At 40.9% G+C, this 22,800-nt stretch overlaps 1 protein-coding gene across 3 annotated transcripts in view; it reads right to left on the reverse strand.

Annotated features, from left to right (window-relative positions):
- RAI14 (retinoic acid induced 14) overlaps positions 1-22,800 on the reverse strand; it is a 192,470-nt gene that overhangs the window by 13,010 nt on the left and 156,660 nt on the right. For 2 of the 3 annotated variants that reach the window (XM_019517982.1, XM_019517983.1), the window contains exons 4-11: positions 13,134-13,222; positions 11,140-11,204; positions 7,748-7,805; positions 6,080-6,150; positions 5,066-5,172; positions 2,241-2,419; positions 1,127-1,155; positions 91-177 (exon numbers count right to left, since the gene is read on the reverse strand). In XM_019517982.1, coding sequence (XP_019373527.1) covers positions 91-177; positions 1,127-1,155; positions 2,241-2,419; positions 5,066-5,172; positions 6,080-6,150; positions 7,748-7,805; positions 11,140-11,204; positions 13,134-13,222 — 685 coding nt within the window. The remainder of the gene's footprint in view (positions 1-90; positions 178-1,126; positions 1,156-2,240; positions 2,420-5,065; positions 5,173-6,079; positions 6,151-7,747; positions 7,806-11,139; positions 11,205-13,133; positions 13,223-22,800) is intronic. The other variant, XM_019517984.1, reaches the window with a different exon arrangement.

The raw sequence follows: 22,800 nt of genomic DNA on the forward strand, positions 1-22,800 counted from the left end.
ATTTCAGCCAATATCTTTCAATATTATGCCTTACATATTCCCCATCCCACTAACAATATGCACACATTCAAAGTTGTATTTTTTCTTTACCTGGATAGGACTGATAGGAGGAGGTGGGGCTTTGCGTTTTTTTGGAGTTCCACTTCTTTCTGAACTTACTTTAGAGACTTGATCATGCTGAAAGTTTCACAGGCCAGAGAATGGAGTTTTGTTAGTTTGGTTAGTAAAGTCTGGGTAAGTTGCTTTTATTAAAAATCCCACTTAAGAATAAATTTTAGCAGTTCCTGCCTTAATTCAAATTTTTCCTAAAGAGTGGCTATGCTGCTATTATAAAAGCTACTAAACATGCATGAAGATAAGGCTTCTTTTTTTGCAGTCCATGCTTCAATAAAAACAAACAGATTTAGTGAAAAAGCACAAGCCAATGAGAAGTTTAGCATTTTACTAGTGACCTCAAAATGCTTTAGTTTATTCATAGCCTCTGACAACTCTGTTAATAGAGATTATTTTTTCTTTTCATCAACGCTTCTCTTTGGATGGCTAGAGACCCACTTCTCCTACAGTACGACTGAATTGATACACATCGTATCTACCAAGTTTCCTGCCATCTCTGTGAGCTGTATGCCCTGCAAAATACTGTGCCACTAACAGTTTGTATCAGGGCAGCTGTCACTGGTTGTACCTGGCAAGATCATCAGGGTTCTCTAATATATGGTGGATCCCAGCAATAGGAATACAGCTTTCATTTTGGGAAACCTGAAGAGTTTTCCTTTGCCAGTCTCTACAAAGTGCAGAGAATTCCAATCTTTGAATCTGAATTCTTGCATTTTCACTATGTATGTCTGTGGTTTGTTTCCCCATGCTAGTAAAATTCCCTCTAGACCCTCCTTTTGGAAAAAAAGGAAAGCTGGTTGGTTACTGAATTTTAGAGGCTAAGTCAAAAAATAAAAAAGCAATATTTCTGAGACACATTTCTATACAATGAGCAACTCAATATATTCATGCTAGAGAACGTAAATCACAGAGCAACATTTATTAGTGTTTATAAGCAAGTCACTTGTCCTTTTTCAGGCAATAGCAATCTGTAGAGTCTGAATGTTTTCAAACAACTTAGAGAGACAAATACCTGCTTTGGTTTTGTTGGTGACTTTGTATCTGTAGAGCAGAAAAAAAAGTTGCACATTTACCTTAAAGTAATACCATTATGGGGAAAAAAGGCAAATCTCTTTGCACTGCCCCTACTCTCACCTACCCTCTCTTGATGTAAAGATATATTTTGATTAATGATCTGAGGAACAGACCTATCTTCAACTTCTGGATTTCTAGTTTGAGATTATGAGCTGTCTGCCCATCATGTATCAAACTATACAGTCTATTTTGAATGCTTTCTTTGTTGTTTTTTTACCTCCACCTTGAGGTGAAATTCCAATAGGAGGTGGCACAGTGGGTAACCCTAGAGGTTTAATGACCCTCACTAGTTCTGTACTTGAATGGAAATCCCCTTAGACAAAAGGGAGACAAGCCAAGAAGATGGATTCTGACAAGTGGGCTAGTAGGCAAGCAGTGGAACAGTTGATGGGGAGGCTCTGAATACCTGACAAAGAAACATGATGTAGGGGACTGAAATTTTATTGGAGACAGACAGACAGAAAGGAGACCAGCAGCAGAAAGCAAAGCAGTCTAAAGGGGGACATGGATGTCTAGAACAATCAGACCTAAACCCAAAGACAGGGAAGGATGCTGATGTTTTCAGTTGTAAACGGGATGGCACGAAACCTGACAAGACATCTTCTTGAAAAGTCTGTAGGTTACACCCAGTTGAGGAGTTAATTAATTTACTGGCCCCAATATGGGCACATGGGTAGACAGTGATGCTTTACTGCAAAACTAATCAATCAGCTCTGCAGTAAAGTACACATGTAGATGTGCCCATTGTGTGCTAGACTTTACTAAGTTACTCCATTACCTTACTGAGCCTACCTTTGTTCCTTCCCCTTCCTGCTGCTCCCTAATGTCCTGCTAACCCCTTTATCTCATGTTGGGTATTATCTTGACGTTCCTTGGGGCACAAATCTTGTTTTTATATCCTAAGCACCTGGCAGGCAGATTGATGCAGCTTCACAGTAATTCTTGGAAGTAGCTGTTTAACCAACTAGCTCTGTTCTCAATAATAAGTTAGCTTCCTTTATGTAGCAAGTTGAAGTTAAGAGAGGACAATGCTTCAGGCTATTTTCTCTTACCAGCATCCTGAGAGATCTTTGCAAGGAGGAGACTCTGAATCCCTGAATTTTCAGAGAGCTTAGAGTAATGGAGGGCGTTGTGTCCAAGGGCATCCACCAGGTTGAAGTCTGCACCTTTTTTGATTAAGGCTTCCACAGTGTTAAGACCACCAGCTTCACAAGCCAGCATCAAAGCCGTTCTAGAGAAAAAAGACCCGAAACATGTCAAGCATACTTGTGAGAGCTGTAGCTTTGTCACACTACACTGCCATGATAAAGAGCCTGTGCAAAAATTGATAAAATGGAAAATGTTTTCATTATAACCAGTTTTCCTTCCTCATTTTGCACTATTATCGCTCCTACAATTCTCCCACAAACACCAGCTGGGGCTCTTCCAAAGGACTGCAGTGCTCTATGGATCTCTCCATTGTTCTTAGCACTGCACTTTCAGGAGGTGGCTGATGCACAGCTTATTTCAGCAAGTGGCTATTTGGCTTTGGGTTAAACTAATCATTAAACATCTCAGCCATGATCACCCTGCTGACCTAGTGCAATACAAGAGCACCTATCTGAACACAGCTGCATTTCATTCACTGCTGTTGAAGGTAACAGAAATAAAACAGAGATTTACTTATTTCAGCCAAACAGCAAAACGAATAAGCCACTGACATGCTTAGTGAGAACAAAAGGTGCACTTAAGGAGGAAAGTTCAAATCTCTAGTCTCCCTTCCCCACTTAAAAATATTCCATTATACAACAAAAAGGCTTATGTTGATTCCACTTCCAAGGCCAGCCAGTCTTAAGAGTGTCAAGATCTCGAGCCAGAGATTACCCGCAGCAGGAGTATATTATATTAACTGTGTTTCCAAGTTACTGGCAGGAATGAAGAGAACTGCACACAGTAGTTCATCAAAAGTGCTTGAACACATTCTAACATTCTTTACCCTGCTGGATACAACACACTGTTCTTCAGTTTGTTAAACAGTGTTTGTGATGTGAAAGACCCTATCACAGCAATAACTGTTTACTTCCATGCTTGTCAAACATTATACCAATCATTGCACCCACCGATAAAATGCAGCCTTCTCAAAGGAGTGAAATGCTCAGGAGAGATGATTTGAACTGCTCTGCACTAGACAAAGAGCAGTGCAAGGCAGAAAAGTGAAGAATATTTGTTTCAAGCAACCTTATAGAGTTAATTTTATAGTAATAAAATCAAAGTAATAACTTGGTAGAATATGGATCGGACACTGAGTTGGAAATACTCACTTCCTATTTTCCCTTTTAAGAAACTTTCCATATTTCTGATTTTGTAAACTGAAGACATGAAACTAGCATCCACAAATGGGGCTGGGGGGGACAAGAAGGAAAACAATGTTTCCCATTTAGCACCCTCTGCTCTGCTTCCACCCCCAACTTTTACTATCTGAAAAAAAACAGGATTGCAACTGTTGTGCTGCTTGCTGAAGAATGAAGTGATCTAATGCAAATAGACAATGAACTTCAAGAGTTTCCATAGGAAGCTCTGAGTGAAAGGTAGAGATCTCTGAATGGACAGTCCTGTAGATCTACAGGTCTGTCATGGCCATTCAAACTGAGCAGTGGACAAAGGAGGCTGGTTTACTTATAGCCAAGAACAACAAACTCAAAACAAAACCCCCAAACCCTACTGAAATGCAGTGGTCTCCAAACTTTTTTGATCGTGCACCCCTATCAATAAAAAATTTTTGAGCACTCACCCCCAATATATGCATATTTATATGGGGGGGCACCACTGAGGGCACCATTATCAACCCCTCTGCATTGTGGAACTCCCACTCTTCCCTCCAGATACCTCGCGTACCATACGTGACACGTGACCGTCAATCTGTATATTAAATATTAGTAAAGCTTAATTTCCTTCTTATTTTTTTAGATAAAAATAAATATAAATAGAAGGTCTAATATTTTCTTCCCGCACCCCAATGGATCGTCTTGCGCACCCCACTTTGGAGACCACTGCTGTAATGCACTGTATCATCAGACCAAAGGAAGAGCTCTCTGATTTTCCTGGATACTGTCAAGGAACAGTAAGGCACTCTAGATTATTTTATTATGCATTACAGCAAGTAAGTGCTAAATCTCCTTTGCCATCTGTTTTGCTGTGGCAATTTCAATGCTGGTTTATACAACAATAAATTAAAAAAAAAATTAAATCAACAATATCATAAAAAGAAAATGAAGGAAAAATGTATTTTGGATGCTCTTGTTTAAAATGTAAATTTGACAAATAAACCGCCTGCAAATCCAATAAAGCCCTAATTGGTAACAGTAAGACAAAAGCCAGCATATCTCTATTGTCAAGTCTTTGTTTTGTTTTCTCTTGCAGTTTTGCCATTATCTGATCATCACTGTATATCAATGATCACTTAAAGAGGTGAAAGCAGTTTGGGAACATGTCTTGACTGTACTAGAGTTTTAGGAGCCAACCTTGGGATGATTACATGAATCAGACATGGAATAGATATAATGGATAAAACCGAGAAGCTTCAAAAACCGTGTATCTGAGGTGGCCAGATAATTGTTGGATGGGTTTTAAAGTTCAATTTACACCTTTCTTACCATCTAGTGCTGTATATTTGTCCTTTCAAGTCTTCCTTTAGTCATAACTCAATATGCCCATGCCAAGTTCTCTAACAAAACTTCCTCAAAAAACAGGATTTCTTATCCAGTTTCTTACACAGATACCTGGTGTTAACTCTTAAATGACAAGTTTACAAAAGTTGCGGGGAGAGGGAAGCAATGGTTTAGTTTCCAAAGGTTTGTATTAAGAAAATCATGAATACAGTGAAGCTAGTTTGTTGTACCTTCCATTTTTATCCCTGGAGTTGATGTCTGCACCATGATCCAGAAGGTGTCTGCATACTTCAGCATGGCCATTGTGAATTGCAAGAAGCAGAGGTATGTTCCCATCCTATGAATACATTAAAAAAGCCCCTATGAACAATATTCCATCTATCCAAAAATTGCTCAGTGTAATTATGCCTAGGCAATGGCTATTGCTGGCACTCTATATTTTTCTTGTTATAAATGTAAATTGGCTCACTTTAACCCTTTGCTGACTGATTCCTTTCCTAATGAATAAACAATCACTCAGCAAAGCCTAGGAACGTTGCTTATTACCTGTGCTCCCTTTGTTCTTTAGGAGTTGAAACAAAAATCTAATTAGGTAGGCAGGAGCAGAAGTATGATTTCCAAACACTTGAAGATAAAGTGAGACAAATTCTAGGTCTAATTTTTGTGGCATATGCAATATTAAAAAAGAAGCAGTAGGTGGACAGAAGAGAATAGGAATTTTTGGCTGGAGAAACAACTTTGGAGAGCATGGATGAGTATTTTTATGCCTGCTCTCATGTCTAAACTCTAAAATGCCCCAAACAGCTTTCTGACTTGCAAAGTGCATTTTTGCAGAAGACCTCAAAAACTTGGCAGTAGTTTGTGGTTCACGGTGCTCACACATATTTCATGGTGACAATTCAACTTTAAACGTAACCTCTCTATAACCTTACAGATGTAAGGAATATGGGGTTTGGAAAATTCAGGTTCAATTACCTACTCTACTACATGTTAGGCAAGTCATTTAATCTTCCCATGCCTCAGTTTCATCCGTAAAATAGGGTTTAATATCATCACTTCTCTATCTCTAGCATGTTATGGAGATAAATACATTAAAAACTTAGGTGCTTGGATATAGACAACTTTCTCAAAGAAATCTGAGGCAAGACAGGTATCATATTGCTTAGAGCAGCAGTAACAGAATTTTGATTACCTGAAGGCAGTAAAACTATTTTAAAGTGTTCAGTGAGATGATAGACACATACCGAATCTTTAACGTTGATTGGACACTTGTGCTCACACAGAAGTTGAACTACTGGAAGGCAGCCACATGCAGCTAGGAAAAGTTAAAAACATTAATTATATCATATCTTTAAAAATGTTTGTCTCCTCACTGTAGGTTATAACAGGAGAAACACCAAGTTTTACTCAAGAATTTTTAGACTGGGAAAAATTAAATATTTTTTTAAAAGAAAACAACCATGGAAAGAACATGTGCATAAATTTAGGTGTCTCCATCTTACATGTAACCCAAAGAGCATGGCATCATGCTAATGTCTAAGAATGAGCAAATCAAATTGACCCATCTTTTTTCACCACCCAAGCAAAAGGAAGGGGGAATATAAAAGGGATTACACTGTAAAATGTAAGATTTATTTTAAAACAAAACAAGTAGTCAGAGCTACCGTAGCATTAGGCAGACATTAATTTCTTCTGGCAGACATTAATGTAAGTGTGCAATGGGATCTAAGGAATTGTATCCTGGATTATCAAAATCATGCATCCTTCCAGATGCTCATTGGGAATGGTTCCCAATGCTGGGTGCTAAAGCTCTGCCTTGCAGCTTGACATTGGGGAACTGTGTACTGGCAAGTTGGAAATTGTACTCTGCAGCCCTGCACCAGGGAACTAGTTGGTGAGACTGGGCAGAGGGGATTAAGAATGGACAAGGCCCACCCCCTCCCCCACTGGGTCTGGGAAACAGCTACCCCCTGTCTGGTCCTGGGACCCTTCAAAGGCATACCTGCAGCCTGGGACCCAGAAATCCAGTGTTTGGGGGTCCTATACTATAGACACACTTGGAAATTTCAGGAGCAGCAAGCAACCTGGGAGAGACTGAGGGGCAACTGGGATAAGGCTGTCTGCAAACCTTCCTGAGAGCTCATTGCCAGACAGATTGTTAGGGAGCTGGCTGCTCTCCCACCCTGCCTCTCCCTTGGACTGGGGGAGGGAGAGCGGAGCACTGAGTGATTACACGAGTGAGTACACATCATATGCTCAGTTTAAAGCAGAATAGCATATTAGCCACAAAGATGTTCCACACTTTAACAAGTAACATCTTTGTAGCTGGTTTGCCATTTTATCTCATAAACTGCTTGCACATGTAGCATGTTACAATTTGTCACACAATTAACATGTTAATCACATGATACATGTAACATCTGCCAGGAGCCTAAGAAATTAGTCACTTGGTGCAAATATCTGAGCCACTTGACTCTTAATACACTGAAGCTTCTACTCTCTGCACATAAATTTTGCTATGTACTATACTTGATTCTCTTCTCCTAAAGCACAGCCAAACTCAAGTCTACTGATCATGTAGACATGTATAATTTGCTTATTCAAGATGCAAAAAGTCAACACTCTATTCTACTGAAGTACAAAATTTACTGTAATTTTTAAAAAAAAACAGGAACAATTCAGAGATGCTGAAATGTTACAAGAAGAAAACATTGAAAAATAGAATAAACACTGTTCTATGTGGGAACAGAAGTAGAGTTACTCCATCCTGTTGCACCCACTCTTCTTCTAGTCCTCAGAAACAGGAGCCATGAGTGCTGTATGTAAATAGCACTTGTCAAACTCCATGAGCAAAGGGGACTAAATGAACACTGGAGTGCAAGAGAGCAGATAACACTCAAAAGAAAAGTTACCTGCATAATGTAAAGCTGTTTTGCCAGAGTTGTCGGTGCTATCTGCTGGGCATTTAGACTGCAGAAAGAAAAAGGCACTTAAAGAGACATCAAAGTGAAGCATGTTTGCTGCAAAGCACAGAAGAGCTCAGCTGACATTATGGAAGAACCTGCTTTATGAGCTACCACATCAATCCTGGTCTACAGAAATGTATGAGTATCAAATCATTAAAAAGGGATGGTTTTCCACCTAATAAACCCTGACTCCCTGCTGAAAGGCACTGTATGGAAGTCAGGAAATACTCTTGAGAGAAGATGTGAACAAAGATAGCAGTGCATTCAGAAAGTCTGTATCCAGATGCCTTGGAGGGAGAACACCCAAAAAAACCCCTCCCTTTTTTATAAGCCAGATCTTTTATACTGCAGTTCTGGTCCTCAAATTCTAATTGCTTCTAGTCTTGTAAAAGAAAATGTGTGCTTCATCATCCATTACAACACCTGAAGCAGCTAGGAAGATAATAAATCTAATCAGAATTTACTTTACAGGGATTTTTAAAATGCTAGCCATTATGGACTGATTTTAAAATCTTGACTTTTCTAAGACTTATTGTTTTTAATTATGTAGGATGGCCACAATCCCTTATCAAGAAACATTTCGATGTAGGAGACTTTGATATCATTTTGAGAACGTAAAAAGTTTTTGCTTTTAAAAAAGCTTCTGAAATGCAAAAATGTGGCTTGAGTCTTTTAGCCTAACACTTCTATAAACTTCTGCAAGGCTGTTGCTTATGTGGGTCTATACACATTACTAACTTCTGTAAAGGAGGGTTAAACTTTAATGTTTCATATACATCTCCTTGACTTTGACTTCAAAGATGAGCTTATGCGTTCCTCAGATTTCAAACAGCTTGCATCATGTAAAACAAATCTGTACAGAAGTAGGAACATGATCTGTGGAGCACAAACTAACTGAAAAATGTTACCGTTATTTTACATTTTTAACAATGTTCTGATTTCTAATTAATTTTATGAAAAACAAGTAAAATATCAACCAAGTAGCAAGCTGTTGTAGCTGATAAGTTAATGGACAGCTAGTTGGTACTTGTCTACATATGCACACTGTTCAGTTGTTCGATTAATCAAACCACTGTGCACACCATGACCAGTACCAGTTGTGTCCACGACTGAGACTATTTTAGAAATCATTAACATTTATGCCCAATTGGTTCAACCCTCATTTTACCTCCTTCAGCACGGCCAACTTGCCCCATCCCTGAGTACCCACAGAGACTTGTATTGCCCCATACTCAGCCTCTCACTCTCTACTCTGCCAACTCAGTTGGTAGCTATCTTTGCTAACTTCTCTGGCTTCCCCCTTAATGTCTCTACTCATGCAAACTCCCACCCGTTAGCTCACTTCAAAACACCCAAATCCTCTGTTCCTGCCTCTGAAAGAGTCTCATAACCATAACTACAAATCAGTCATCTCACTCACTCCCCTTGCTGGGCAAGTAGGCCCACTCTTTAATTCTTGTGTTCACAATTCCCATTCCTACTTGCTACTTTCAACATCCTCCTAAAAAAACACCTTCTCCTTACTGCACTATTCCAATGCATTCAATCTCAAAGGGAGCGTGAAAAATTAGATAAGTCTGGTGACCTGTCAGAAATCCATGCTGCAGACTGCCACCTCAGTGAGTGGGGAGGGGAGGAGGGGTGAAGCAAAAAAGCAATTTCATAACTCGGGAGCTACCTGCAAAGATATAATGCTGCTCTCTCTCACCCACTTAGGGAGAAGCTGGAGAACAGGGAAGAAAGGATTGAAAAGCCAAACGCCTCACCTGACCATAATGAGATAGACTGTGAACACCAATGGCAGAATCTGGTTTCATTGTACGCACTCAAACAATAGCTACAGAAATCCCAAATGTGGGGAAGAGGAGGAAGCTCCCATGTTTTAGCCCTAATGCCTGAGTAGTTAGACTCCCTCTCAGGAAGTGGAAGCCCAAACTTCTAGGCCCCTTTACTCTGAGATGCTTACTCTGAGGCTGTAAGCAGATTTTGTGCTTGAGCAAGATCAGTTGTGCTGAGATGTGTCCTGGCACAGTTGATCTGCTTCACTGGGTGACACAGAGCCAGGTCCCTGCCATTCCTGCAACATCAGGGGCCTGATCCTGCAGGACAACCGCAAATGGGGGAACCACAGGATTCCCTGTTTGTAGAGGCCACCACAAAAATCCCCCAGCAGAGGTTTCCCTGGGTACGTGTATCAAACCTCAACTCAAGGCGCATCTCTGCAAACATGGGAATCCTGGCAAGTGCTCCCAGGGGCCTGATTCTGCATATCCCAGCAATTTCCTTTTAGGGCCCCTGAAGCTTTGTGTATGCCTGCCCAGGACAGCTAGAGAGGATGGGAAGCTCTGGGATGCCCACACTCTTCTGCCATAACAAAACAGATGTCTGCTGCTAAAGAGCAGCAACATATTTTTACCACTTATTGCTGCAGACACAATTTTGGGCATTTGTGATTCAACTTGGGGCATGCACATCTGTTTGCTTGGGCTTTGTGCTGCCATAAAAATATTTATGACGGCACAAAGGCAATGTCTGTTTACCGCATGATCTTCCAGTACAGGCTCTAGCTGCCAAGCCACACGTCAAGCATTATCCAGCCCCTCTCCAGTGCTCTCTTAAATGCAAGGTGCTTTGGCTCAGCTTCAACAGCCTTTGGATAAAATGGACAGACAGCAGTGGAGAAGTCTCTGCCCCACTGGGAGTAGGGTCCATGCTAGAACACACAGCCTATACCCTTCTAGGTTGACGGCCATTTCACTGAGCCACACATACACAATCTAGCTTGTTCTCTTTCTCCTGGCCCCAAATATCTCCCTCCCTTGGCTGCCCCAGGGGATCAGCTTCAAGAGGAACACCAGAGAAAGGACTGGATGGTCCCTAACCAGTGGTCTAATGGTTAGTGCACTGGGCTAGAAAGTCAGAGATTCAAAACCCTGCGGATGATGGGTGTCTAGAACCAAGGTCCCCCCCATCCCTGGGCAAGTACCTTAAACATGCAACTACTGAGGCTAATGCCTCCACCATGCCCCAGACATAACACGCACTTGTTATGGGCTTTTGCCAAGTAGAACCATTGCATATGTACATGAAGTCACATACTGTCCAGCCTGTCCATATCCTACCGCATAAGTTTACACATCCCACACTGCACAGGGAATAGAATTGTAAGCTGTGCTTAAGCACCAAAAATGCTAATTATATGGCTAGAAATGTGTCATTTGGACACAAAACTAAATAGGATTCTGCTCCAAGAATACAGGATGCTGGTGTGAATTACTGGACAAAGAAGAGCAAGAGAAAAAATATGCAGAGCACACTGAGTTTTTATTTAACTTTACCTGAAGAAGCCTCTTGATGCAGTCAAGGTGGCTGTTCTTTGCTGCTAGATGTAAAGCACTGTGGCCTAAATTTAAGTAATAAAAAAGAATTAAGTACTCAATTATCAAAAGCCCAACCTTACCCCTTCCAGAAAGGTGAGATTATGAATTGCTCCATTTGCTTCTAAATCAACAACATCACAGCAGGGATTAGGAAAAAGATAGAAAGCTTCACATTAAATGAAGAACAGTCACTTCGTACTCTACAATTGTTATACTACAGTTTGAGTACTAAAAACTGATCCCAATTTATGGTTCTTGCAAACATCATACAAAAATCTACCCTGTGGCAGAAGTCAGTCTCGTTCTAAGAAAGAGTTTGTGTTTGGATCATATTTTCTTGCTAAAAAAAAGAAGTTGAGCATTTAAGCTTTGTTTCTCTAAAAAGCAATGCTGTCATCACCTTGTTTCTCTTCCCTTTGATTTCAACAGAACTGCTGTAGAGATGTCCATCAAGTGCTTCTGTGATGGCCACCACCTTGGGCCTTGAACTATCCCCCAAACAGTATCCCCCAAACAGAAGAAGCAGAGCTGCTACATCTTGAGCTCCAGGCAGGGCTTACTATCCTATTCTAACATACTGATTTTTCCTGTGAATTGGGCAAGTGAGGCCTATAACCCACACTCACTCTGGGGACTACATTCCTACAAATCTCATTAATTTGAGAGTGTTCACATTGCATTGGTAGACAAAAGAGCATTAGTGTATATGGAAGCATAACCAGAGATTGCAGTATCTCATCTCTTTTTATTCAAACAGCCCCAGAAAAAAATGGGAAGTCAGGAAAAAAGTGAAGAGAAAGGAGTCAAGTCAGTACTCATTAAGAAAGACACTCAGAAGCCACTGAGGATGTGCTCCAAGGCACTGTACAAAGAAACACATGAAGTCCATTCAAATTGAAATCAAGCATCAGTGTGATGCTCTCAGATAAGGCTAGGTCACTTCGCCATTTAGCACAATGCGCAAATCCTGAAATGTGATGAAGTGACAACATTTGTGTTAGATTTATATGAAGTGCCCGAGATTCAAAGTGAATTACTCTCAAAAGTGCATCCATGTGTATAATTTGAATTCTCCTGCCAGAATCAGACACTTTCTTATATGCTGATTATTCTGTTATATACTAGAAAGCCAGACCCTTATTTGGCATCTGGAGCAAGAGATGGACTTAGTACACCCAATGTTTAAAGTCAATTATTTTTATAGGACAGAGCACTGGCAGGCTGTTCAGGTAACTGGTCTGACTAGAGGAAGTACAAGGCACTGATTCTGTAGATACAACTTGGATGAAAGGGCATGATCCATTAAAAAAAATCTACCAGGTTCCACCCCCTCCTCTTGTCTCCCTTGTACATTAAAGACTATCACACTACACTTTTGAAGACTGAACCAGTGGAGGAGAGAGCTCTCAGCTCCACGTTGCCCGATTAGCTCTTTTCAAGTCATAATGCTCAAGAAATGTCCTGACGCATTTCCAGTACAGCTGAGGGATTAGTAGGCCTGATAAACATAGAAAGCGATAAATAAGGCCTTGATTTAAACACTGCAAAATCCTAAAGAAAAATAAAAAATTACATTTTTATGTTAGAGATCTAGGTGATTATTTTGTAATCTCAGGTCCAATAGCATGTTTAAATCTATAAGACTGAGGGTAGAGATTTCAAATTTGGAGAAATGAATTTTGCCTGCAAAAACTTTGCTTGCATCTGCATGAGCAATTAGTGTAATTAAGTTTCCCCTCCAGGGAAAAGATGAATGCAAATGAATAGCTGGACACTTATGACACAACGTGTCCATGCTGTCACTTCATTTGCACAAAACAGGTAACTATAGATCCAAGTGCAGTTTTATAACTGCTTGTGCCACATTGTTGATTGACCTCCAACTTTGTATTTTGAAAACTTATTTTGTCATATATATGGTATAACATAGGTTTAACTTTACAGTGACATACCTGCACCATCCTGTGCCGTCACATCCACACCATGTGTCACCATAATCCGGAGGCATTCTGCATGTCCTTTCGTAGCAGCCAGGTGAAAACTAAAAGAGAGCATTTGCAAGTCACTTGGTTTTATTAATATTTCCTTTCTATTTCGTTTGTACACTAACTACTGGTAAAGACCAGTACTACCCCCGCATCCCCTTTCTAGACCTCTTTACATGCCTCTAAACATTTCCCAAATGTACAGTTCTCCAAGTGAATGTGCAGTAATAAAAAACCTGCCACATTCATACCATATGCTTTTGCATCTCACATGCTCCCACGTAAAACACTCACTTTGTTTTTGGGAAGGCAGAATGAAGGAAAAGATTTTTTAAAAGAGTTGTTACTGCACAGAGCAAGGGCAGAGGCTAATATTCAGCTCACAAACCCTCCTTTTCCTGCTCAGGCAAAAGCTACAGTTGTAATTCTTTCTGAACTGAACTGTCAGCAGCTCTTGGCTGCTCAGCCAAAAAGCTGAAACTGTAGCTGAAGACTGGACACCATGGGCAGATCTAGAATTTAAAACAAAAAACAACAAAAAACCCTATAAATGATTTACAGGGCTGTGAAATAAGAGAAGAGAGACCAGAAGTAGCTAAAAGACAGCAAAATTGCTGAAGAAAGGATAGTTTAGTTATTGAAACGTTAAGGCCATTAAAACAGGTTTTAAACTTAGAGTGAATCAGGAACCGAAGTGGATAGTGCAACCACACCACTGCCTTTCCCACATGTAGGTGCTGCAGGGAAGAGAAGGGAAAGCAGCAGCAGCTCTCTTACAGCATCTCCATGCTTCCAGGAGGAGTCCAGAGCAGGGCCATACACATGATCAGAGGTCAAGAGACCAGGCCTTATGAGGACAGGCTGAGAGGCATGGGACTCTTCAGCTTGCAGAAGTGTAGACTCAGGGGGACCTGGTGGCAGCCTATAAATATATCGGGGGTGTGCAACAGGATCTGGGAGAACGTCTGTTCACCAGGGTACCCCAAGGGAATACAAGGTCTAATGGTCACAAACTGTTGGAAGATCGTTTTAGACTGGACATAAGGAAAAATCTCTTTACTGTTTGAGTCTCCAGGGTCTGGAGACTCCCCCCAGAAGTGGTGAAAGCACCTACTCTGGACATGTTCAAGAAGCGTTTGGATGATTATCTTGCTAGAGTCATCCAACCCCAGATGACTCCTTGCCCTTTGGGCAAGGGGCTGGACCCGATGATCTCGCGAGGTCCTTTCCAGCCCTAATGTCTATGAAATCTATTAAATCTATTCTGGGGAGAAAAATAAGCTTCCCCACTTAAGATACACACCATAATTTTTGAAGGTTAACTTTTGGGAAAAGGTATGAAAGTATATGTGGTATTTTGCTCAGGATGATTTTTTACTAAGCAATCCTCAATACCTAACATAGATGTGCAACTGCCCCTGCTTTCTAAATGAATGGATAAAACCAGGGTCACAATGAAGACAGAAAAATCCAAGTAAGCTCAACAAGCCCTATATTTTAATATAATGCATGCGTTCTGTGCATCAACTCTCAACAAGTTACTGGATAGTTGCACAGCTGTGCTATAAACATAGTCTTTAATTTTTGGGTTTCCTTTTCACCACAAGCATCTCACTTGGTAACACAGGGAGTTGTTGAAGCCACTTCATGGCAGGACCCAGTCAAGAGCAGTAATTACTAATGGCTTAATTACAGAGTAGTTGTGTTGCCTCCAACTTCCTCACATGACATAGGAGCTGCAGTTTCATCTTTGAAATCTCTGGCATTTCAGGATTTACAGAAAGCATCCTGTGAAAAGGCAGGCATCTGCTCTTGAAAATATGCCATATGACATATAAGGAGATGTGATGCAGAACACAGGGACAGAGCTTTTGAAAAACTGGAAGTGTTTATGTTCAGCATGCGCATTTTGCCTAAAAAAATTACTTTCAGGAGACAGATGGTGTGTTCCGAAAGTGGTCCTACTGAAATAATGCTCTCCATAGCAAGCTGATGAGTAATCTGAACAGCTCTTTTTAGATAATTGTGCACATTAAGGTTCTAAGGATGCTACTGAACAGCAACCACTAGCAGGTAAGTCTGCATGTATGGAAAGACAAACAAGTTACAATGACTGTGGTTCAAAAGTCCAATCAAAACAACACCAAACTCTTGCTAAAGAAGTGTGCCCATAAGACCAAAAAAAAAAAAAGAGTAATTTGGGGCATTACTTTGCAAACTTTATGAAAATCCCAGTAGAAATTAAGGACAGAAGCCATAATTCTTGTAACGTGCTAAGAAGTCTCACAAAACAATGAGGTCCTTCCTTGCTTGGAGCTATTTAGCAAGGACAGAGGAGCTCTAAGGCAAGCAGAACAACTACCTTACCCCCTAAAATGGTCCTTCCAGAGAAGTGCTCCTGATTGCTGTGGTGTGAATGTGGAGTGGTATTGCTTAGACTTTAAACTACTCTGTGGATATACAAAAGTATCCTGAACACTCCATCTGGCACCTACCACCGCTATAAATAAACCACACACTGGAAGCATTTATGAAAATAAAGAACACTAAAAGAGTTTGTTGCTGGAAGTCAATATAGATTTATGTTAAATGAGAAAGGAGATGTATACTAAGACTAAGCATTGGTCATTTATAAATATTTCTGTCCAGAAAAAGAAGTTTCTCTCTGAGTTCTGGAAAAAAATGGTTGGGGAAAGTGAAACCCAACATCTCTATATATACCTAATACAACATACCAACACAAAAACAAATGCAATAGTGAAAGAGGAAAATCAGATCCAAGTCACAGAATAGAAGGCGTGTGAAGTACATAACTACATTTTGACAGTATTTGTAAGAATCATAAATACTTGCATAGTGGCAAATTGGCTAAATTAGTGACATTTAACATTTACAGACAGAATGTTTGCATATATGTATTGTGTCAATTACAATAAAAATGCTCAAATGAAAAAGTTTTATTTAGGTAAAAATAGACACAGAAACACACATACACACACACACTCCATTAAAGGAGCCTTGCCTCTCCAAATCCTAATCCTTTTCCAAGCTGTATAATGCAGTGTATCCAGAAGCAGCATTTCACTGATGCAAACATGCTATTACTTGTAGAGATATAGTTCAATTTTGGGCTATGCAGGATCTTGCAAGCAATGAACAAATTAAAATATCTGCTGCTTTTGGAAGATGCATCAGATTAATAGAGGAGAAGATGGGTCAGAGACAAAGCAGAAAGTCTGTATAGGTAACTGTATGGGTGAGAAAACTCACAAAACATGGAAAATGTTATCAAGTACTGAGATAATTAGAGTTAATATTTTGACCAATTCAATTTTAGCAAGTTTTCTGCCAGCAGCTTATGATCACATGTTAGTAGTCTGCTGAATAATGTCTGGAGATAGTTCTTATGCTATACTTTGTTCAGACAGTTATTAAATATTGCAACCTTTAAGCTACTATTGAGCTTTCTGGTCTGTGTCCTTACTCAAAGTTTGTTTAGTGATATTATAATAGTTATGCAAAAGTAACATTTATACTAACATTACTGTCTTCAAAGTTATCAAATGTGGTGTTTTTAAAAAATTGCTACACAAGGGGTGGGGGAGGGGGTGAAAACACCTGTTTTCAGTTAAAGGTACCATCTAAATTTATTACAAACAGAAAGAAACCCAAAAGCCAGAAGGGAAGGGATTTTGCTAAGCATCCCACCGGTTTTCATTCCCAGTTGAAAATGCTGATGTGGTTTTATATACCTCATTTTAAACACTGCAAGAAAAAGAAGTTTCTCCAGAAATCTGGCTGGCTGTTTTTTCCATGGCAGGAGACTTTACAGAATGCATCCTATAAGATAAAGACCTGGATTTTCCAAAAGAGATTTGTGATTTTGTTTCAATATTTTGGGACTCAGTTTACAACATTCAGAAGCCTGATTTTGAGAAAGCACTGGTACCACTTTCTGGAATCCAAGTCCCAAATCAACTGTGATTTTGTGTGCTCAAAATCACTAGTTACTTAGGCCACACTAACTCACAGTCAGGAACATAAATGATGAATGAAGAACACTACAGCTTAATGTGCAAGATGCAGGAAGCCTATGCAAACCCCCCCCATCTAAAAGCAGAAAGGGTCCTTATTGGAAATGACTAAATGCCAGATGCTGTGTGAAAAAAGACATGATAAAGATGCAGGGTATACCAAGAGATGGTACAAGTGAGATTGTGCCATAAGAAAAGAGGACAAGGAATTTTAACTATCTGCCAAAAGAGAGCGCAAACCGATCATGCACAAAGGTGTTCTTGTAAGGAAGAGAAGAGAGTCTTATTACCTAATCAAAATGGGCTGCGCTTCCTATTAAAATCATGTTTAAGATGTAGCAGTTGACATTACAACACATTTCTGTCCATGAGGAGTGATTCCGGTTCAAAATAAAAAAAAGTAATGTCTTTTTTACATTGACAGTGAACATTTTTGGATGCTGACAAGCAAGAGGGAGATTCCCACAGTGGAGGAGTTGCAGAAATTTGATTTCCTACAGAAAAGCTGCATAAACTCTCCTAAAATAGTTGAGACAAAACCCGCAAGTTTGCCGTGGCTGGAGTTCTCACCACCCGGGAGCCCTGCAAAGTGGGGAATCTTACGTGCATCTTTCAGGAATAAACCTTCTTTCAAAAGAAAGCAAACAAACTCTATTCCCTCCTCCTGATTGCTCAGTTAATGGCAAGGAACACAAGTCTTTTAAAGCTCACTGAAGAAATGACTACACTAAAGGTCAGCATTTCACTGGCTTCCATACACATCTTCTCTTTTCACTGTTTACTTTTGTCACCATTTTTGGTTGGGTATGAGAACACCTCTGGCATTAACTAATAGTCTCTTCACTCTGTTCCCAGCCTTGCCACATCAGTACCCTTAGAAGTGACTACTCAAAAGAGGAAACATGAAGACAGAGGTTTCCTACATCCCCTAGGAACAAAGCAACTCTTCGTTTCCAATCTACTTCTTAGCACAATGGGTGAAGACCCGGTGGTCTGGGCTGCTGATCAGAAGTTACCAATCAGGTAGTTGCCTACTCTGCACCCAAGCAGTCATCAAAATGACATCCTTAAGGGGAATACAATGCTTGGTTGGCATCAACAGCCTTGAGAGCAACAGGAAACAAACAGCAAAATTTAAGTGGAAATACAGTAACATCCCCTGAAAATTCAATTAACATCTTGATAGAAAAGCATTCTTGGGGAGTTCGATAGCTAAACAAAGTGGCTTTCTACATTTGGCATCCTTATGAAAGCTAGACGTAAGGATTGCCATGGATATCTGATCTTAATAGGCAGTTACAATTAATTTAGCAAAAATTAGCCTGTTCAGAATTCAGTCATAAAATTGAACTACCTAGGTAACAGAGACTTATTTCATAAAAATCCATTCCCACTGGAGGTGCAAAGAAAAGGTGAGCTCAGATGGTTGACCTTTACTAACAGATCAAGAACCAAAAGTTATAGAAGTTATTTAAGTGCCAGAAAGTACCTTTTTAGATATACAAGTAGTATCTGTAAGAAAACCCTTAATTTCTATTCTTTTGCTCAAATATAGTATTTTGTCTAAGGACCTCACAAACAGGTAGGAGGACACAATTAATCCATGTTTACAGGTTAGAAAATAAACATTTGACTAAGCAAGCCATTAGCAATCCTGTAAAAGGAACATCTTGACAGACTCCAAGTTCCCTGGCTACCCATTTATAAAGCTACCTTCGAAGTAACTTCTCCAGTATTGATTATCAAATAATACTTTGATAGCTTGCCTAAAGCAAGTCTACAGCCCACATAAACAAGAATGTCCCATTAAAATGGAACACAATGGAAAACAAACAACTATTAGGGCTGAATTTTAGGCATTATAATCTTCAAACACTGAAGCCAAACCAGAAAAGTGCAATCATACTCATTTTTGGGGAATAGGGAGGACATTAAAGTGAGCAATTCTAACAAGTAGTATCTCATCAACACGGTGCTGTAAATTTACCTCTGAAGCAGTAAATTTTCTCAATTATCATCAGCTAACTCAGATTGAGGGGCTCAGTCCTACAGCTAATCTATGGATTGCAGTATGAAGATCTGAGAAGGAACTGCCCTACCATATATATTTTCAGAGGTATCTGTACTATACTACAGGAGACTGCCTAGAGGGCATTATGCCTAAGGGCAACTGTCAGTATATTTTTGGTAGAATAATACAAAATTAGAGTTGGGAGGCACCTCAGGAGGTCATCTAGTCCAACCCCTTGCTCAGTGCAGGACCATCCCAATTAGATGACAAAGACATCTAGACAAGTATTTGTCTAGCCAGATCTTAAAAACTTTCAAAGACAGATACTCCACAACCTCTCTGGATAACCTGCTCCAGTTTGTCTGTACATCCTTTCTGTAGTGGGGGGCCCAAAACGGATACTACTCCAGATGTAGCCTCACCAATGCTAAATAGAGGGGAACAATCACTTTCTTTGATCTGCTGGCAACGCCCCTATTACTGTCAATCAGTATGCTGTTAGCCATCTGTGCAACAAGGGCACAATGTTGGCTCATATGCAGCTTATTGTTGTCCATTATAAGTTCCAGGTCCTTTTTGTGCAGGGCTGCTGCCCAGCCAGTCAGCCCCAGCCTGTACTGGGATTGTTCTGTCCTAAGTGCAGGACTTTGTACTTCTCCTTATTGAGCCTCATGACCTCTTTTGGTCCAGTCTTCCAATTTGTTGAGGTCTCTCTGAATCCTAGCCCTAAAGTCCAGTGCATCTACTACTCCCCCTAGCTTGGTGTCCATTCTGCAAACTTGCTGAGTGTGCCATCTTCCAGGTCATTGATGAAAGGATTGAACAAAACCAGCCCCAGGATCAACCCCTAGAACATTCCACTTGATACTGGGTACCAGCTAGAAATCGAGCCATTGACTATTGCCCTTTGAGCCTGATGATCCAGCTATTTTTCTATTCACCTGACATCCATCCAGAACCCATACTTCCTTAGCTTGCTTATGAGAATTTTGTGGGAGACTGTATCAAAAGCCTTGCTAAAGGCAAAGTATATCTTGTCTACTGTTCTCCTTGCATCCACAGAGCCAGTCATCTCATCATAGAAGGCAATCAGGTTGGTCAGGCATGACTTGCCCTTGTTGAATCCATACTGACTTTTCCCAATCACCTTCTCCTCCAAGTGCTTAGAAATGGATTACCTGATGGCCTGCTCCACGATTTTTCCAAGGACTGAGGTGAGAGGCTGATCAGCCCAGGGTTCCCTGAATCCTCCTCCTTCTCCTTCTTAAAGATGGACACTATATTTGCCCTTTTTCAATCACCTGAGAACTCTATCAATCGCCATGAGTTTTTAAAGATAATGGCGAATGGCTCTGTGATCACATTGGCCAACTCCCTCAGCACCTTTGGGTGCATCTTGTCTGGCCCCATGGATTCATACACATCCAGTTTTCTAAATTGTTCCTACCCTGTTTTTCACCCCTGCTGGCTGCTCACCTCCTCCCCAAACTGCTGCCAGATGCAGTACTCTGGGAGCTGACCCTGTCTGTGAAGACTCAGATGAAAAGGCATCGAGCCTTTTCCGCATCATCTGTCACTGAGTTGCCTCCCTCATTTATTAAGGTAGCATTAGTACTCTCCAAAGAACAGCATTTCTCCTTGTCTTGAAAGTAACCTGATATGGCACTTAGCAAAATATAAAAAACTTAGCAAAAAATGAATGCTTGAGAATGCTCTAGGACTGTGAGAGGTCAAATGGCAAGCGAACAGTAAATACAATATCATAGCACGCAAGGACAAGAGCCTAATGTATGAGCACAATACATGGTTGGTTTGTACCATTCATCACCCAAGTTCCCTCAAAAATACATTAACAGCAATGGGGTCTGAAGCACATTATGAACTTGCTTAGACTCACTGTCAGGGTTTATTTTGAGTAAAAACACCCCTCCCCAAAGCAGAGCATTTTCTCTTTTTTCTAATGCATGTCAAATCTTTGTTGACTTTCAAAAAGCATGACTTGCCTGCCAAAAGCTGGATGGTTTACAGTTTCCTGACAGATGACCACCTTTGCACAAACAAACAAGAAAGCTAAAACAAAGATACAGCACTCCTTGGAGTCACTGTGGTGCTGATAAAAATACAGAAATGGAAGTTTCCCAGTCCTCACTTCAACCAGTCCAGACAGATGAGTGACCTGCCAAGCTAACCAGCCAGGAAAAGAGCCACGATAACACCAGCAGCCTTTACTCCTCATTCAGCTCTGACCAACTTATTCACGACCTTGGGCTTGCACTTTTATGTATTTTAGTGCTGGTTTAAAAAAAGCACATATGTTCATGGACATATTATCTCTCTTCCTTCCTTGTACTAAATTCTAGGTCAGTTCCGTTCTTTATTTCTGTTTCAACAGCCAGACCAAAAGCAACAGTTTTACTTTCCAGCTGAATTTTAGCTGTATTTCACAGTGAACAGACTGAGAGAAGCGTTAGAACAAAGTTGTAGGGACCTGGCCACATTTCCCCAGTCAGTGTGCAGCTCCTTGTCCTTAAGGATGGGAGCTGGAGAACTATGGGAAAGGAAGTGCTTGCAATTATTCAAAAGCAAGTCCAATCCAGGTCTCCTTGTCAAGCAGTATAGTGACTAATAGCTACAGCAGATTTAAGGAAGACTTTTCAATAGTTACCTTGATGGACTGTGATTTATACGATACACAAAAAAGAATTCAAAGCCATACCCTGAGAGAAAAAATAACCTAGCAGGGTGTTTGATACATTTTGTGCCTAACCTACATGCATAAATGAACAAAGTCATCATCAGCCTTTATATGGTGAGGAACAAAGCCCCAGGAGACACTGAACCAACAGGTATTTCTGCCTTCCTTGCCCAGCCCATGCAGAACCCTTTCTATGAGATTTAGGCTGCTTGGCTGTGTGCCCTTGGGGCTTCACAACAAATGCTGCTGAAAGTAGGGCTTGAAGGGACCTCAAAATCAGGATCATTCCTGACTAAACCAACCTAGCCAACTGTCTGTCCTACCTGCTGTTGAACATTTTCAGGGGTGGAGAGTCCACAATTTTTTTAGACAGCCTGTCCCAGGGCTTGACCCCTCAAGCACGTGGTCTGGGGAGGGATGGGGCAAATGGAGCACAGGCTGCACCCTGGTGGACCAGTTCCAGAGGGCTGGCTTCAGGGGTGGACCGGATGGGGCTGAGCTGGAGCCAATGCACAGCACTGTCTGGCAGAGTACTAGATGCAGCATACATCTGATGCTGGGCCCCGTGCTGCAGGCATCATGCAAGGTCACCCCAGCCCTGTATACCACTGGCAATATAGTTTCATAGTTTCTAGGGTCGGAAGGGACCTGAGCAGATCATCTAGTCCGACCCCCTGCCATGGCAGGAAGAGCACTGGGGTCAAATGACCCCAGTAAGGTGGTCATCCAGCCTCCTCTTAAAAACCCCCAGGGTGGGAGCCTGCACCACCTCACTTGGAAGCTGGTTCCAGACCCTAGCCACCCTGACCGTGAAGTAGCGCCTCCTGATGTCCCACTTAAACCTCCCCTCCGCCAGCTTGTGACCATTGTTCCTGGTCACTCCTTGCGGCGCTC

Source organism: Gavialis gangeticus, unplaced genomic scaffold (genome assembly GCF_001723915.1).
Source record: "Gavialis gangeticus isolate Ggan-Ray unplaced genomic scaffold, GavGan_comp1, whole genome shotgun sequence".
Taxonomy (NCBI): domain Eukaryota; kingdom Metazoa; phylum Chordata; order Crocodylia; family Gavialidae; genus Gavialis; species Gavialis gangeticus.